The following is a 17,379-nucleotide window of genomic DNA, read 5'->3' as shown; positions in this document are numbered from 1 at the left end:
CTCAAAGACTGCCTCTATATGACAGGTTTTGTGCCAGATGCTGAAAGCTCCAGAGTCAAATTCTATGGCCATCTGTTGTAGATGGAAAAGCCAAATGCAATATACTCTCTAAAACCGGTATATTTTTCCATACAGAATGAAGGCATATGCTTGCCTGAACTCTGCAGTACTTTCATAGAAGCCTTCTTTTCAAGTGAGGACCAAAGAAATGACAGGGAGACAGAATGGTGTGGACAGACAAGCCCAGACCTGAATTTGGGTTTTTCCATTACCGATGCATCTTTAGGCAAGTTACTTAACCTCTCTAAACCTCAGTTTCCTCTTACACAATAAGCCAAGATTTTGAGATCAAATAGTCCTGGGTTCCAATTCCAACACTACTGGATAATAATAGCTACGTAAAGATGGGCAAGTTCAATTAACTTCACTAAGTCTTCTTGCCTCTACCTGTAAAAGTCTTACTACATACACCAAAATGTGGTTTCAAGAATTAAGTGAAATGGATGTCAGGTTGCTGGTATACAATTCACACAACTAGGCGGGAATGAACACAATTTCTGCAACAGGCATTTGGTTTTCTTGTGGTACCATCTTCTCCCCCTTCCTCCTCAGACTTTCGGGCAACAAAATTTCCCCCAAAGGCACAGAGAACAAAACACTACATGGCCATCACGGGTACTGTCACTGAGTCTTCTCTTTCCCAATACTTCTTTTTCAAGTAGGAGAATGTCCTCAACCAGAAACGGATCAAAACTTGTTTTCCCTCCTGCGTAAGGAAAGAGGATTGATGGTTCAAGCCTAGCGGACCATGTAAGACGTCTCAACACTCTTTCCACTCGGAACAGCTTATGAAAGGAAACAAGTACTAAGTGTCTCACAATAGCAGTGGTAGGATTATGCTGGTGAACATAATTCTCCAGCCATTAATTTACATTTTGAGTTCTTATAACTTGCATCTTATATTTGTCAATATTATGTATTTTTTGGCCAACACGCTTAACATCATTTCCAACTACAGATGTGCAATTCTTATCCATAATGTCTAACCTCAACTAGGATTACAGAGTTATGAAGTTGGGGGTCCTATGTTACTTTTCAGAGACCGATCATTTACGTTTCTTACCATATTCCACTGGTTTATCACAGCGATACACCTGTCTAGCCTCATGGTTACTGCTGTGGCAGCCGCCGGGATCCTGGAGAGAGTCTCTTTCGCCACTGCAGCCTGTGCTTTGTATCTGCCTCTGTAAACATGTGGAGTAGTGCAACCCTGCCATAGACAACATGCCCTGAATAGCTTCTTCCTCTGTGCTCGTCGAGGTAGGACATTCCCTAAAGAGAAGTTAAGCAAAAGGACAAGAGCTTATTTCTTCATTCGGCATCTTCAGTAACATTTAAAATTAAAAAATGTTTTCATATACACACAGAGTTTCATATAGTTTACATCACAATGTAATAAGACTACTAACCATCAGAAAGCTTACCTTTTAATTGGAATTTCACTTCTAGATGGCTTCTGGCCCTTCTGAAGGAAGTTCCTCATCACAGTAGAGTCCTCCTTGAAGTTTGATGTTATTTCTTGTTTCTTTTCATCACCTGAACTTTCAGACTCTTCAGTGGTAAAATTATTTTTCTGAGATAATAAAAATAGTTAAATGGAAGCAAATCTATATAAGAAATCTGATTAAGTCTCTACTAACTAAAAACATTGTATCAGTCTAGGCAAAGTTAGAATCTTAATTATCACGGAATTATTTCTGTATTTCCTATGACAGAGTTAAAATCTCTAGTAATTACAGTATATTATTCCTTAGTAAAAAACATACAGTACAGGTTTTCTTTAAAGTGAAATGAAATATAACCTATGAGAAATATGAGAAATGTAAGAACAGTATCTCCATCCACCCTTTCTAAAACCAGACAAAAGCTATGTTTATCAAATGTAAACAGTCACATGACAGGATGCGTGTGTGTGTGTGTGTGTGTGTGTGTGTGTGTGATTACCATTACAGGGAAGACCTTGTGCCACAAAGGTCATAGAGACGGTCTTAGGGAAAAGCGGTCATTCATTTTCCCCCACAGGTAAAGGAAAGGAGGTGTCATCTTTCCATCAAACAATGCACAAGTCACAGGGGTTTGGGCATACCAGTGCATTGCAATCAGGTCCAGAGTCTTCTGAATCAGAAATATCAGAATATTCTGATGATCGATTCCTGAGTTCTGATTTCACACTTGTAAAAAACCCTGCAAAGAGAAAGGAAGAGAGAAAAAGAGAAAGTCAGTGGAAGCTTATGAACAGGGTGGTACCTGAAGTCAGACCAGCTTCCGCGCAGGTCCCGACTGCCCTGGCTCCATCCATTTCCACTGCTTTCATCTTCTTCATTCCTTTCTTCCCCCAAAGACTTTTCTCCCGAATTGACCAAGATACAGATTGCACTGTACTCTTAAAACGTTTATGGCATTTACTGAACATGATGGTACATTCCTCATTTGCGTGGAAATTTTCTATCTCTTTCCAGAAAAAAACCTCCGATGCTAAAATTGCCTACAAGATGCTTTTCACTTTCCCTCTTGCATTTTTTCTCTCAACAGAAAACAAAAAGATAACTCTTCTAAACCTCAAAAGCACTCAAATAGACAATGAATTCAACAAGCTTAAAAAGCAGGCTTTCCCACTGCTCTTCTCCCCCACACGGCGCTGCCAACTAACAACTGTTTGATAACTCCATTGATCAGCTGCCTTTCCCCTGGCGTGTGACACATGCAGAGTCACCAACTACAGCCATACCAAATTTACTTAGAATTAGCTGGAACTGAGGTATTCAACACAGATGAAATGTTAATTTTTCTTGTCAAGTTATCAAAGTATTTAACCACTTTTTAAAATAGAAGGAGGGTATAAGGAGGCCCCCAAAAATGCTAAGAAATTAAGACTTCACTCAAAGAAGAACGATCTCAAGAAGGAGGAGGCGTTACTATTTGTCACACTGATGATAACCAATTAGTAAGCAAGCAGAGGTCTTCCTGTCAACAGGCCATCAAACAGAACAATACATGGATTACTAGTAGCTTCAGAGAGCTAATTATATATGACTCCTAATTCTGAAAACCATATACATGTTAGCTAAAATTATATATGACACTGTATTAAAAAAATAAAAAATAAATAAAAAGAAACTGTATTAAACTTCTATCTTATTATTTCGAGTAGAGGCCCATAAGATGCAAAAGCTTTCATGTCACTCTTGTAAAAACTGTCACCCAACAAGGGTGTCACTGACCAGCACATACCCTCGTCACTAAAAACACCTTCCCTGGGCATGATACCTTGATTGGCAGTCACATTCACGTTTCCCTCATGGATACACTACTCAGAAATACTTCAGGTTTCTCCGAAGAGTATTAGGGACACGACAATTTTCAGTCCCACTACAAACTTAAGACCTTTAAGATTAGCACATGACTTTACATATTATCATGTAGGTAATAAGCAGACCTTCAAACGGCCATGAAAACAAACATACTGTTACGTGGCTTTTGAGACTCGTCATTCTCCACCCCTTCTATTCCTGAATTCTCTTCCATCTTCATTTTTGCCTTTTTTGTCCTTCTCTTGTCCTCCTCACTTTCACTATCTGCTGTATAAAGACTTGGATCTGCGAAGGGTTGTCTCTCATCCCTGCACATAGAGGGGAAAATAATCAAGTCACAAAACAGTGCGACATTGCAGCCAAACAGTATGCCCTCCCCCTTAATCTCCAGCTGGAGAGGAGAACTGAGACACTTTCCCTGTATGGGAGTCGGATGTGCACTGGTGGGGACTAGGGGTTAAACAGAGGGAATCCAAGGCAAACTCATCTGTATGACACTTTGCTCTACTTTACGTACTTAATTATCCTTCCATTTGTCAGCAGTAACCGTAGATCATTATCTTTTGCCCTCCATTCAGGTACCGTGGAAGATGGCTGGAGATGCTTGTTAAATTTTCCATTCAGTTTAGAGCTCAAGATGTCCTTAAAGTATAAAAACAGAACTTAACTTACCATCTGCCCTCAGATGTGCCTGCCTGCCTAAAGGAACCCAGGACGGCGCCACCTCCCGCCTCAGCCCTGCAGCCCGAACTGCGCACGGTGCGCCGCCCTGACACTCAGTGGCTCCTGAAACCAAAGCAGGACTATGGTTCCCCTTTCTGTCCAGCCACTAACAATAAAACACATTTTATAAAGCAGAATGTAAAATTTACATCAAGTAAATTCAAAGACACTTCACTCTTGCAGAAAGCTGAAGAGCTAGAGAAGCAGCGCCTTAATGTGTTTGAATTCTCTTTCCCTCACTCCTTCCTGCTGAAGCACCAGCTGCTGGCTCCTTTCCGGTCCTCCTACCCTTGACCTAATAATCCCTCCTTCCCACGAGGCACTGTCAGCAACTCCTGGATCACCACCCTGCTACCACTGGGGACAAAGGCCACCGTGTGACATAAAAGCACAACAGTAGCTGGTTTTTAAAAAAGAGTATTTCCTTCTTGTGGAAATTTCTTTCTTTAATAACAAATAGAACCTTTCATAATAAGCTAAGTCTTCTCCCAGAGGGCTAAGGGTTAAAGAGGTTCAGAACAACAAAGTTTAAAACGATATCAATACAATTATTTAAATGCAAAATCTTTAAGTTATAATTTCTATAGAATTTCTGCAAATATTTTAATTCAGAAATACTTCTATCTTACTCATTTTAAATTATTCCTGTCCTTTACTTAAGATGTGCAATGATGGATGATATGTCTCATCACAAACTCACTACCATGTTTTACAAAGGCCCCGCCCCTCTTCCCTTTGTCCATTAAGCCAGCATTTCCCAAATTTAAATGGGTTTATTCTAATAGTCTCCCAGTCCGACAGTTGCCCGTGCTGGTACTGCTGGGGGAGGAATAGGCTTTCTGCACTTGCTCTTCCCTCTGTTTCCTCAAAGCTTTGTACCCACTTGACTTCTTCCAGTATTCGTCAGCTCAAATGCCACCACCTGAGAGGCTCTCTGACGGCCCCAGCTAACGTAGCGAGCCACAGCCTAGCCCCTTTACTCTCTCTCCCTCTACTGTTTCAGCTTCCTTCAGAGTACTTATTATCTGAAATTATATTATTTTAGTATATCTCTCATCTCCTATTCTTCCAACTTGAGCTGGAATGGAAGCTACACAATGGCAGAGACTTAAGTTTCACTCTGGTAACTTCCCCAGAGCCTAGAAGAGCATAGGTTATTTCGTAAACACTCAGTAAACATGTCCGGAAAGAAAATGAGATCTACTCAGCCTACTACACTGATGCCTAGAAAGCTGAAGCACATTCCCGGTCATGGACATCAGTACTATTGGCCCCTACAATGCTAAGCAAAGATTAGAAAACAAACATGGCCAGACTATTCTTTTCATTATCCCTTTAAAGAACTTTCAGGAACAACCAAGTCTCTTTCTATAACCATAAAACATAATACTTGCCTCTTCCCATGGACACATCTCTAACCTTCTGAGGACCTCCCTTGTATGGAGCTCTAGGATGTCTAGGTTAGAAGGAGTTCGGACATTATGATCTCGAAGTTTCCTCATCTTTCGTCGGGAATGGTATGGGGAAGTTGCTTCATTTGAGGATCGTGAAACTGGACACACAGTAGGAATTCCCTGAGATTTAACTGGTTTGCCATTTTCCTCCTTTAAGAATTAAATTCAGAGTGTTTTTATGACAAGGACACATATATACCTGACTCAATAATCAGCCATAAAAATATTTTAAAAAACAAAAACCATTCATATAAATAGCAAAGACCAAATCGTAACACTCATAAAATTCAACATCAGCTTTGCTGAGATCTTTATTCCCTTCTCTCCTCCACATAATATACTGTGAACATATTTCTTTGATTTTAAATATCATTTTAAAAGCTGGGTAGTATTCCACCATATAATTTATTGACCTAATACTTACTGGTAGTTATTATAGGCTGCTTCCAGTTCTTTCCTATGATGAACACTCTTTCATATATATACTTGAATAAATCAGTAATTGCTTTTTAAACCAAGGTCACCAATCTCTGTAGTTTTAAAAATTAACTCTATAAATATATCATGAAAAGCAGTGGTATACTCTTCCCCATCCCTGATTCCCATTCTCCAGAGGCAACCACTTGCAAGTTTCCTTTTATTGTAGTGACATATACATAATTTTGTAGCACATATGAGGTAATATATACATAACTTACCATTTTACCATTTTTAAGTGGACAGCTCAGTAGCCTTAAGGACATTTCACACTGTCATGCAACCACACATCACCATCCACCTCCAGAACTTAATATTCCCAAACTTAAACTCAGTGCCCCTTACACAGTAACTCCCATTCCTCCTTACCACCAGCCTCTGGCAACCTTCTACTTTATGAATTTGATGCTTCTAGGAACTTCATATAAGTGGAATCATACAATAGTTGTACCTTTGTGACTGGCTTATTTTGCTTAATGTATCTTTTTTTTTTAAAGATTTTATTTATTTGACAGAGAGAGATAGCGAGAGCAGGAACACAAGCAGACTCCCCCCACAGCAGGGAACCCAATGCAGGGCTCAATCCCAGGACCCTGGGATCATGACCTGAGCCGAAGGCAGACGCTTAACAACTGAGCCACCCAGGCGCCCCTCACCTAATGTAATATCTTAAAGGTCCATCCATGCTGTAGCATGGGTCAGAATTTCCTTCTTTTTGCAGGCTGAATAATATTCCATGGTGTGTATATTATGTATATGCCACTTCTTGTCCACTCATTCCTCCATCATGGACAATTAGGCTGCTTCCACCTTTGGGCTGCTGTAAATGCTGCCCCTAGGAACACGTATGAAAGTCCTGCTTTCAACCCTTTTGGGTATATACCCAGCACCTGCAACTCTTACAGCTGTTTTTGTTGGTGGTAGTGTTACTTGTTCAGTTATTTGCCTCCAAATTTCTAATATGTTTAAACTGTTATTTCTTGGTTTTTCGGCTTTATTTTTTTTAAGATTTTATTTTTAAGTAATCTCTATACCCAACGTGGGGCTCAAAACCACAACCCTGAGGTCAGGAGTCACATGCTCTACTGACTGAGCCAGCCAGGTGCCCCTTCTAGCTGTAGATGTTACTGAATTCCTACTACTCAAGATGAAGTCTCAATCCTTGCACACTTCTAAATGTACACATACTTCCTGTTCCTTCAGTAAACTGGACTTGGTAAAAAGTATTTACAACCCAGTGCCACACAGTATATTATTACATTTCCTTTTTTTTTTTTTTTTTACATCTTTGACTTTCCCTTGAGTTTATAATTGTCTCACTCTATAGCTGCTTTGTTTTCTATGTATCTATCACTAGTTGATCCCAAAATTCTTTACTGGAAGAATGCAAATATTTAAACACATTAGGTAATCTATAAATTTTGTATTTTTCTTCGGAGACATCCCTCCTGGACAGGAATGCCAGCTAAAGTACAAGATGCCCAGTTCAATTTGAATTTCAGATAAACAACAAATATGGAGCCCTTCATCCTCCTGAATCCAACCCGGACTGGCTGCTCTCCCGGCCTACACAGGTCATCAAAAATCCCTCCTGCCCTGCTTGCACTCCACCACTTAAAACTGCAACCCCCACCACCATCTCTGGCTGTCACTCCCTATCTTTTCCCCCTTCTATATCTTTCTTCATAGCATTTGTCAATTCCTGATACATTAAAATATTTATGGCTAGTCTCTTCCTACTCAGCTCCATGAAGGCAGAGCCTCTGTTTTCTTCCCTGCTCTCTGCCCATCTGGGTATTCCATATTTGTTGGAAGAATTCCAGAGCTCCTTTTTTGGCTTATTTCCTCTCTTTTGGAACAGCACCCCCTCTAAGAGTTTCCTGAGAAGGGGTCCATGGGAGGTAAATTTTTTGAGATCTTGCCTCTTTGACATCTTTTTTTAAGATTTCATTTATTTATTTGAGAGAGAGCAAGAGAGCACAAGCAGGGAGGGAGGCAGGCAGAGGGAGAAGCAGCTTCCCTGCTGAGCAAGGAGTCCTATGTGCGGCTTGATCCCTGATCCCAGGATATACTCTGTTACATGCATTCTAAAATGTAACCACTATGTGCCTTGGCATAGGTCTTTTCTCACTCACTGTACTTGGGCATTCTGTAGGGAAGATGTGTCCTTGAATTCTAAAACATCATCTTTGACTATTCCTCTAATTATCTTCTCCTTGTTTTCTATGTTCTATCTGGACCTCCTATTATTTTGATGGTGACTATGTAAAATGACCTTCTAATTTTTCTGTCCTATTTTAGTCTTTTTTTTTTTTTTAACTTTATGAGAGATTTTCCCAACTTTATCTTCCAATGATTTTACTAAATTTTTTTTAAGACAGAAAGGAGTTTCTTGGGTGTTTTTTTTTAAATTAAGATTTTATTTATTTATTTGTCAGAGAGAGAGAGCACAAGCTGGGGGGGGGGGATAGGAGCAGAGGTAGAGGGAGAAGCAGGCTCCCCACTGAACAAGGAGCCTGATGTGGACTCGATCCCAGGACCCTGGGATCATGACCTGAGCCGAAGGCAGATGCTTAACCAACTGAGCCACCCAGGCTTCCCTATATTTTGTTTCTATTATATTTCTAATTTCCAAGAACCCCTTTTCTTTCTTCTTTTAATGTTCCTTTGTTATAGCCATCTGTTCTTTTTTCATGGAAGCAATATTTATGTACTCTTTTCTCTCAAGGATATAAATTATTAATATTTGGGTTTTGGGCTAAAGAACTTATTTATTTCCTTCAAATACATTTTTTTTCTTTTTCTCCTTTATTTTTGGTCGTCGTCTTCAAAACTCTTCCTGGCACTCCATGCATATTAAAAGAGAAAGCAATAAAAGCTAATTGATTTCAAGAAATGGTATGTTTATCTAGAGAACTAGATAAACATATGGGAGGAAAATAATGCCTTAAATTTACCTTATGCTACACACAAAAATTCACGATTAGCTATTTACCCAATTGTAAAACAGGCTTCCAGAAAAAAAAAAAAGTATCTTCAACCCTTGGGGTGGGCAAAGATTTCTTAGAGAGGACACTAAAAAAAACTAACTATAAATAAGAAACTATAAATAAGAAAACTAATTTACAAATTGATCTTCTATAAATAAGAAAACTAATTTACAAATTGATCTTCTTCAAAATTAAAAATTTCTGTTCGGAAAAAGACACCATTAAGATAATGAAAAGATAAGCCACAGGCTGTGGTTTGTAAATATTCACTATATTCATCATACATGAATGCATGCATGCCAAATGACAAAGAACTTGTGTCTAAGATATATAATGAACTCCTACAAATCAATAAAAACAACATAATTTCTTAAATGGTCAAAAACTTCAAAGAGGTACCTCATAAAAAAAGATATCAAAAACTAATGATGTAATGTATGGTGATTAACATAACATAATAAAAAAAAAGAAAAGATACACAAATAACCAATGCACAAGAAAAGGTGCTCAACATCATTAGTCTTTAGGAAAATGCAAATTAACACCACAATGAAAGACTATTTCATACTCTCTAGAAAAGCAAAAATTAAAAGACGGAAAACACCAAACACTAGCAAGAATATAGAATGACAACTCCTACACGTTGGTGGTGACAGCAACACAACCATTTTGGAAAACTGTTTGGCAGATTCTTATAAAGTGGAAATTCACTTATGACTTGATAACTCTACTCCCAGGTACTTACCCCCCGAAACATGAAAACATGTATTTGCCACAAAAAGACATACAAGGTTGTTTATAAGTTTTATTCATACTAGCCCTATCTGTATATGACCCAAATATCCATCGAAAGAAGAAGGGAAAACAAATCACGGTTTATTCATTCAATGGAATACCACTCAGCAACAAAAAAAGAACTCCTGGCAGATGCAACAACATGGATGAGTCTCAAAAGCATTATGCTGAAAGAAGCCAGACACAAAAATAGGATATACTGTATGATTGCCTTTATTTGAAATTAAAAAACAGGCAAACTAATCTGTGATGAGAGCCACACAGGTCTGAATGGTGGTAGCTTATGGTAGTCAGACTGACTAGAAGGGGGAGAAAAGACTTTCTGGGGTGACAAAAATGATTTATAGGTCTCAATGGCAGTATTCATTACAGAAGTGTCTACTCAGTTTTCATCAAAACTCAAACTGTACTTTTATGATCTGTGCATTTCACTGCATGCAAAAAGAAAAAAGCTAACTGGGAGCTCTGTGTGAGTAGGGCTTGGGTTCATTGTAGGAAACTGCCTGGGTTGTTCCATCGGAAGGTTTCAAATGGTCACTATCAGTGGATCTTCTTGGCCTGGGAGGTATAGGCCAGGCTGCTAGTGTTTGGAGAGTCAAGTGGAAAAAGAACCATTCACTATGTAGACTGTCACTTAATCCTCTTGTTTTCAGTATGGTACCCATGTCCCTCAGCTGGGTTCAGTGTCCCGAAGTCCAGTCTCAAGTTCAATCTCTCAAACAACTAAACCTCTAGAGTTTTCAGCATGTGTTAAGATAGGGATTTGGAAATCAATTCATTTCTTAAATGGACCTATAATCAATCCTGTTCTCAATCCCACCTCCACTCATATTCAGAGTCCTAGTATCCCTAATTCCTGGCTTTTTGTAGGTTCTCCTGTACCAGTAAGACTTGCCTCTGGGCTTTTCCCTCTGCCCACACAATTTTGGCTCTCTAGCCAGCTAAACCAGTGATCACTTGTATATTTGCTTTCCAGCTTCCAAAACTGGCTGGAGTTCATCTCTATTATTCTCTATGTCTTCAGGAATATCTTTTTTATTCTTTTTTTTTTAAGATTTTATTTATTTATTTGATACAGAGGGAGTGAGCAAGCACAAGCAGGGGGAATGGCGGGCAGAGGGAGAGAGGGAAGCAGACGCCCCACTGAGCAAGGAGCCCGATGTGGGGCTCGATCCCAGGACCCTGGGATCATGACCTGAGCCAAAGGGAGACGCTTAATGTCTGAGCCACCCAGGTGCCCCAAGGAATATCTTTTTTATTCTTTTACTATCCTTTTAGTTCAGGTATGGTCAATCTACCAAGTTTAATTAGAATCCTCTTATTTTATTAAAGGGAAAATGCTCAATTAAGGGATATGCCATTTAGAAAGCACAAACTAATTTATACTTCCTAACCAGCAGGACAAGAATATAGAATTTTATCTCTGCCCATTAGACAAATGATCATATGAAATCACAAATTATTTGGCATAATGTGGCTGAATACATTTTCACATACTGAGAACATTTTTCATATTTTTATTGGATTGTCATTTCTATTTCTTCTTTAGTGAAATACCTGTTTATTTTCTTTGCACATTTTTCTACAGCCATTTTGCTGCCTTCTGTACTCTCAACCCTCCAATTTTTAAGAAAAATAAACACGTTGGCTACTTTTGCCCAATTATTCTTGCAGGTATAACTCAGCATTTTAAATACGTAATATTAACTTAGTACTGACATATTTTAGAAATGACATTTATTCAATTATTGTTTCACTTCTCTTAGTAAAGATTTATAGTTTTCAAATAGACCCACACCTTTCTTACTGAATTTATTCTTATTTTGGTTATCATATATGAGATTTATATATTTATACATCTACATATATATTTAAGATTATATATGTGACTTTTGATTAAAAAATCTATTTATGTGCAATTACTACCACTCTTTAAAAATAGAAAATATTTTTCTGCCATATCTGAACACCCTGAGAATTATATGAAATATTCTATCCAAGGATATTAAACGCAGCACTTCATTATTTCTTAGATGTATACCTCTTCCATTCCCCAAACACAGCCCTAATCTAAGCTGTTAAATTACCAGGTAGCCTCCATTCCTCCACTTAATTTCCTTTCAGTTCAAGCTAGACACTAACAACCAGCTTCCTGAAGAATTACTTTAATTAAAATCTCCTTTAATACCCAGAATAGCTCCTAATTAATAAGTTAAAACACTTAATCTCAGATTTTATGGACTTTTATCAAGGGGCATTTACGTAACCAAGTTGTTCTAATACTTCAGAGTCAAGGGGGTCTCCTTGCCTCACGCCACTTATAGCATCCCAGTTTCCAAACCAGCTTCACCTGGCTCTACTCACCCCACCTTACATTTTCTCTCTTCCTCTAATTACTTAACACATATTCATCTCTGCATAGCAGAAATGAATGGGATCTGAAATTTTGTGTATGCTGTATTTCTTATTCTTGGAGTATGCTGAAGAAACTGAAGTAACTGGTAACTGCTTCCTTCTTACCTCATTAGGATACAATAATCTAAATTTCTCTGTAGGACTTTGGAAGCCTGAAAACCTGAGAGTCCTTCCAAGACGCAGCTCATTCTATTTCATCTAAGAGTATAAGGGCTTTTGAAGTTTGTAATGTGATGGTAGATCCATTTGCTTCTCAAAGGAGACAGTAACCAAGCATTTAGATGACAGTTTCTACTCTTACCTCTATTGCTCGAATTACTTTTGAAAGTTCTTTAATAAGATGTCCAGGTCTGACATTGTCTGGGATCTCAAAGGCATGTTCAGATACAAGCTGTATTTGGATTAACAAAGATAAGACAACCAAAGTTATTTACACTGTAATAGACAAAAACTATTTACTAAACAAATTTTGGATTCTCTAGATTTTATAGACACAGCAAAATACTAGTAAGCCAGGTCTCAGAGTTCATGTAGTTGGTACAATACTCTTTAAGGAGATCCTTATTAACTTACAAAATCCTCTTAGCTTGAGTTAAAGATGGACTGTCTCACAGTGAAATTTTGCTTTATACTGAGAAGTAACCCTGTACTCTATCCCTTAAAGCCTACTGTGATTCTAACTACTACTATAATTAGTAAAGTAACTAATTAAGTCCAGCATTTAATTCATAATACATTAGGATTTATAAGTGGGAACGCAGGCACTAAAAAAATGATCCTATTTCCTATGGGAGGTCTGATTTTGAATAAATTTTTGTAAGCTTTTTTTCTTTTACTAGGAAAAAGATCCCATCAATAGGACAGAGGAATCGCTGAGTTACCATATCTATCTAAATGCAAACTACTGTCATTATTTCTTATGTCTATTTCTAAATAATAACCTTTGTATCTAAGAACACTTTAATTTTTTAGACGCATTCAATATGCTAGTTTTTACTTTTGCTTTACATCTTCTCCTTGGTTTTAGCATAATTTGTTAAAACAGACTAGTAACAACAGTAACAATAAGTGCTGTGTCAGTCAAGATTCTATACTGTTAAGCACTTTACGAGCATTAACTCATTAATCCTTTCAACAACACTATGACAGAGATACTACTATTATTCTCATTGTACAATTGAGGGAACGAAAGCACAGAGGTTCGCTAGTTTATTAGCAGCACAGCTGAGATATGAACCCAAACATCTGACTCCAGAGTCCACGCTCTTGAGCACTGTGCTGAGCTGCCCTCTCCTGGTGGCACAAGGTGAAGAGAGAGTTAAATGCAAACATCATGCTTTTAAAAGAGCACTTCAAATGTCATGAATTAACAGTATTTATTACTGATGTATCTTACTATGCATCAAAATCACCTACAATGTTTGTTAAAAACAGAGGTTCAGATCCCACCACCAATCTATTAAATCAGTATCTCTCAGGGAGGATCCAGGGAGTTTATTTTTTAAAAAATTCTGACAAACACACAAGTTTGAGAACAACTTATCTAAAGCCTTCAGCAGGTAACAAATTATACAGTTTTTGCAACATATACTTTATTTTGTTATTACCTTGTTACACAGTTCTGTAATGGACTTACTCCTTTCATCTACATGATGACCTCTCTGACCCTCAAAGACCTGATTTCTACTTTCCTGATTGCTTCCACAGTGCCGTGCTCTAGTGGGTACACAACAGCAATGGTAATCAAGTGAAAGGAGTAGAAAGTTACTGGGAGGGTAACCTATTAATAACTGTCTCCAGTATCTAAGAGCAGGATTTTTATTTCAAGTGGACATTCAAAAAATTAGTATGGAAATATATTTTCATCAGCTCACGTATCTATCACTTGTTAAAGAGTGGCATGTAAAGTTCCAGGAGGGAAATAAAGAGGAGCAAGTCCCTGGTTTTCAAGAGCTCATAACCCTAGTGAAGGGGATAGGAATATATTACTTCACAGACATTACTTTTAAGTCCACTGGCACAAGAAATGTGCTACATAAGCAGAAGGGAAGGACACGGACATACTGATTCCAAATGGGGATCTGGGATGACCTCTTGGAGGCAGAAGGATTCAAATGCAAACATCACATTTTAGTGAAAAATGAGAGCTCCTGCTTGAAACTTGACCTCCCTTTTCCTTCATTCTTATGAAAGTCTAGCAGATGGAAAGGAATATGGGCTTTGCAGTCACAGAGACCGAGCTTTAGTCCGAGGTCCACCACAAAATCTTGGGCAAGTTACATAAAATTCTTTGAACCTCAGCTTCTCCATATGTAAAATGGGGATAACGAGAGCAGATGCGAGCTCAAAGTTATTTATTATTATCCTGTAACTACATGTTCATTTCTTAGTCAATATCCTAAATACATCTGAATTACTTTCTTTTTCAGATTAAAGAAATACTTAGGTACTTTATTCTCATAAATATAAACATAAAACAGCGCATTTGTTCACACTATACAATAAAATGGAGGTTGTACCAAAAGCGTGATTTCCATTCCCTCGACTGCCACCACTCACGTGCTGCCAAAGCAGCATAAGGACTCTTGTTTTCGATCTTGCCATAGAAACAGTAACAATTACTTCTCCAAAGAAAACGACTTACTTCTTTCTTCATCCATAACTTTAAAGCAGCATGCAGCGCCTTCACTCCCTGTACTAGGTAAGTCTGAGGCTGGAAACCATCTTCTCTCAGTTCTGTGGGGATGGAAGTGGGTGGGGAAAGGAGTTAAAGTGCTCCGAAGGTAACAGGGTCAGCTTCAGATGCTGAGCAATCACCAACTATCAAACTGTGTAACTTCTGAATTCCCAGAGAGGGAAAAAGGTGAAATAAAAAGCAAGAAAGAAAAAGAAACGGAATGACATTAAATGTGGTCGTACCGAATGCTCCAAGTAAATGGAAGCTCACAAACTGTGCTGAGTAAGAGACAAGTCACGGAACAATGTCGGCATGGATCTATTCACATGAACTCTAAAAATGGAAGCCATTAAACTACTGTATCATTTGTGACACAGGTGATAAAACTGAAGAAAAGGATTACCACAGAAGTCAGGATAGGGGTTCTCTTCAGAAGGTAGGGAGGAGGGTGCAATGGGAAAAAATGACTGGATGTTTCAAAGGTACCGGCAAGGCTGAGCCAGGGGTACAGGTGGCCCAGGTGAGCCCTATAATTAATATTTAAACTGTCAGAACCGTGTGTATGTATGCAGTGTGCGGTCCCTACAGTCAGCCACGGGCATGACATAGCTCACGAACGTGAAGGTAAACACACCACACACACACACCTTTTCCAGGTCTTTAAAATTATCTGAAACTCACACAAAATATATTAGATATGATCTAAAATTCAGGTAAGTTGAAGCAAAAGCAAAAGGTTTCACTTCTGCCAATGGCTAATTTACTTACATAAGTCCAAAATTAGTTCACTGTTCTATTATTACACTAAACACAGTTAAGTTTCATACACCTCATTTAACCCATCATATAAGCCTTGTAACAGTCTGACAGCTGGTAAATAACAGGCCACAGTGGCAAGTTAAAAGATCAGGGATGGAAGAACATAATGTGGCATGACAAGGCCACCATCCCTGCTTCCAGGATGAATGCCTAGGATGATGGCAATTGGTACAATGGTCATTTCACCCCAGCCTTAGTGGGACTGGATTGACTCACTAGTACCGCCAGGTATCCTAACCTGTACTGATCCAGCTGATGAAATAAAAATATGCTAAAACCTGACCTACCAATATCCTTTTACAGTAATCTCTTTTAAGTCGTTAATGTATAGGGTCATCTATTCAATCAGACCTCAACGTGTCTGAACTCTCAATGGCCTAAAACAAAGGCTAAATCATTCTAAGACTAAGCACTTTGCTGTTTGTGGCTGCAAGAGGAACAGCAAGATTTTACCTTTCAGATAAATTCTTAATTTTGTTCTAAAAAGTTGACTGAAGAACCCCCCTCTTGGACATTAGGAAAAAACATCACTTGAAGTGTGGGTGTATGTTAGTGAGGACAGAAAAGATGGAAAAAGACTCTGAACCTTCTGCGTACTGAATTGCCAATCTCTTATCTGGAGGGTTCGGTAACCGGGTTTTATTTCCAAAACACAAGGACATTTACAAATTTTTTGTAAGTATTTGTAAGTGTTCCAATTTTTCTAGGCTTCTACTTGGATAGGAGACTGAAAACTTTACTGCCCATCACTCTACTAGAAGCTACATACGGCAACTCTATGTGTGGTCCCCTGTGAGATTCCTGCAGCCAAGACACCAAGACACACTCACTGAAGATGAGCTGCCTCAGCCTCACCAATACCTGAAAACACTGAGTAAGTCAGGGACTCAGGATAAGGATGCATCTTTGGAGAGAGACTGGTCTTGTGGAGAAAGAAGCCAGTCCTCTTCATCCATGGGCTCCTTCTTCCATCATACATATATACCTGCACCACATCAAGACATTGATCTCTATACTGCTGCACGGTGTGGGATGGGGCCCTACTGTTCCTTCCAAAGAGAATGAGGTTGTTTTTTGGTTTTGTTGTTTGTGGAGAAAATCGTAAGTGATTTTATCATTTAATTCTGTGCATGCTACCCTGGGAAGTAAGTTATTGTTTCTTTTCATTTTACCTTTTCTTCTTGTGCAACTTTTAAATGGAAATTAAAAAAACCCATATGTTTAGAACAGACTTTACTGTTTAATCTGTTATAATAGTAGCACTATTTGCAAACTGATTAGAAAAGTCAAACAACACAAAAAGCAGACAAACTGTATTCTCATGGGCACAAGCAAAAGAACAAATAGAAGTAGACGCGACAATCAGTCTCCAATTTGACTGCTCAAAGATTATTAAACCAAAGATAAAACACCAAAATCTGAAATTCCACATAAAAAAGGTAGCTAAGTTTAAATAAATGTCCCCTCCCAAAACCATTTTCTTCAACAGACTCGTAGCCTGACCTTCCGCTGGTTTGTGCTAACAGGTGCCCTGGACCAGCCAGCATCATAGTCATAATGGTAATGGCACAGGCACTCCCTGGTTCTCTCAGGACATGAAAAATTCCCTCGATTTTTTTTTTTTAAGATTTTATTTATTTAGGGGCGCCTGGGTGGCT

General features: G+C 38.5%; 1 protein-coding gene across 2 annotated transcripts in view; it reads right to left on the bottom strand.

Moving 5' to 3' along the window:
- The window catches only part of KDM7A (lysine demethylase 7A), an 82,816-nt gene that overhangs the window by 8,540 nt on the left and 56,897 nt on the right, over positions 1-17,379 (bottom strand). For both annotated transcript variants that reach the window (XM_032401460.1, XM_032401462.1), the window contains exons 10-17: positions 14,870-14,961; positions 12,527-12,616; positions 5,489-5,698; positions 3,889-4,013; positions 3,525-3,679; positions 2,147-2,244; positions 1,485-1,633; positions 1,124-1,332 (exon numbers count right to left, since the gene is read on the bottom strand). In XM_032401460.1, the coding sequence (XP_032257351.1) occupies positions 1,124-1,332; positions 1,485-1,633; positions 2,147-2,244; positions 3,525-3,679; positions 3,889-4,013; positions 5,489-5,698; positions 12,527-12,616; positions 14,870-14,961 (1,128 nt within the window). The remainder of the gene's footprint in view (positions 1-1,123; positions 1,333-1,484; positions 1,634-2,146; positions 2,245-3,524; positions 3,680-3,888; positions 4,014-5,488; positions 5,699-12,526; positions 12,617-14,869; positions 14,962-17,379) is intronic.

This window comes from Phoca vitulina, unplaced genomic scaffold, assembly GCF_004348235.1.
Source record: "Phoca vitulina isolate PV1807 unplaced genomic scaffold, GSC_HSeal_1.0 scaffold4, whole genome shotgun sequence".
Classification (NCBI taxonomy): Eukaryota; Metazoa; Chordata; class Mammalia; order Carnivora; family Phocidae; genus Phoca; species Phoca vitulina.
This window is presented reverse-complemented; position numbering and strand designations above follow the sequence as displayed.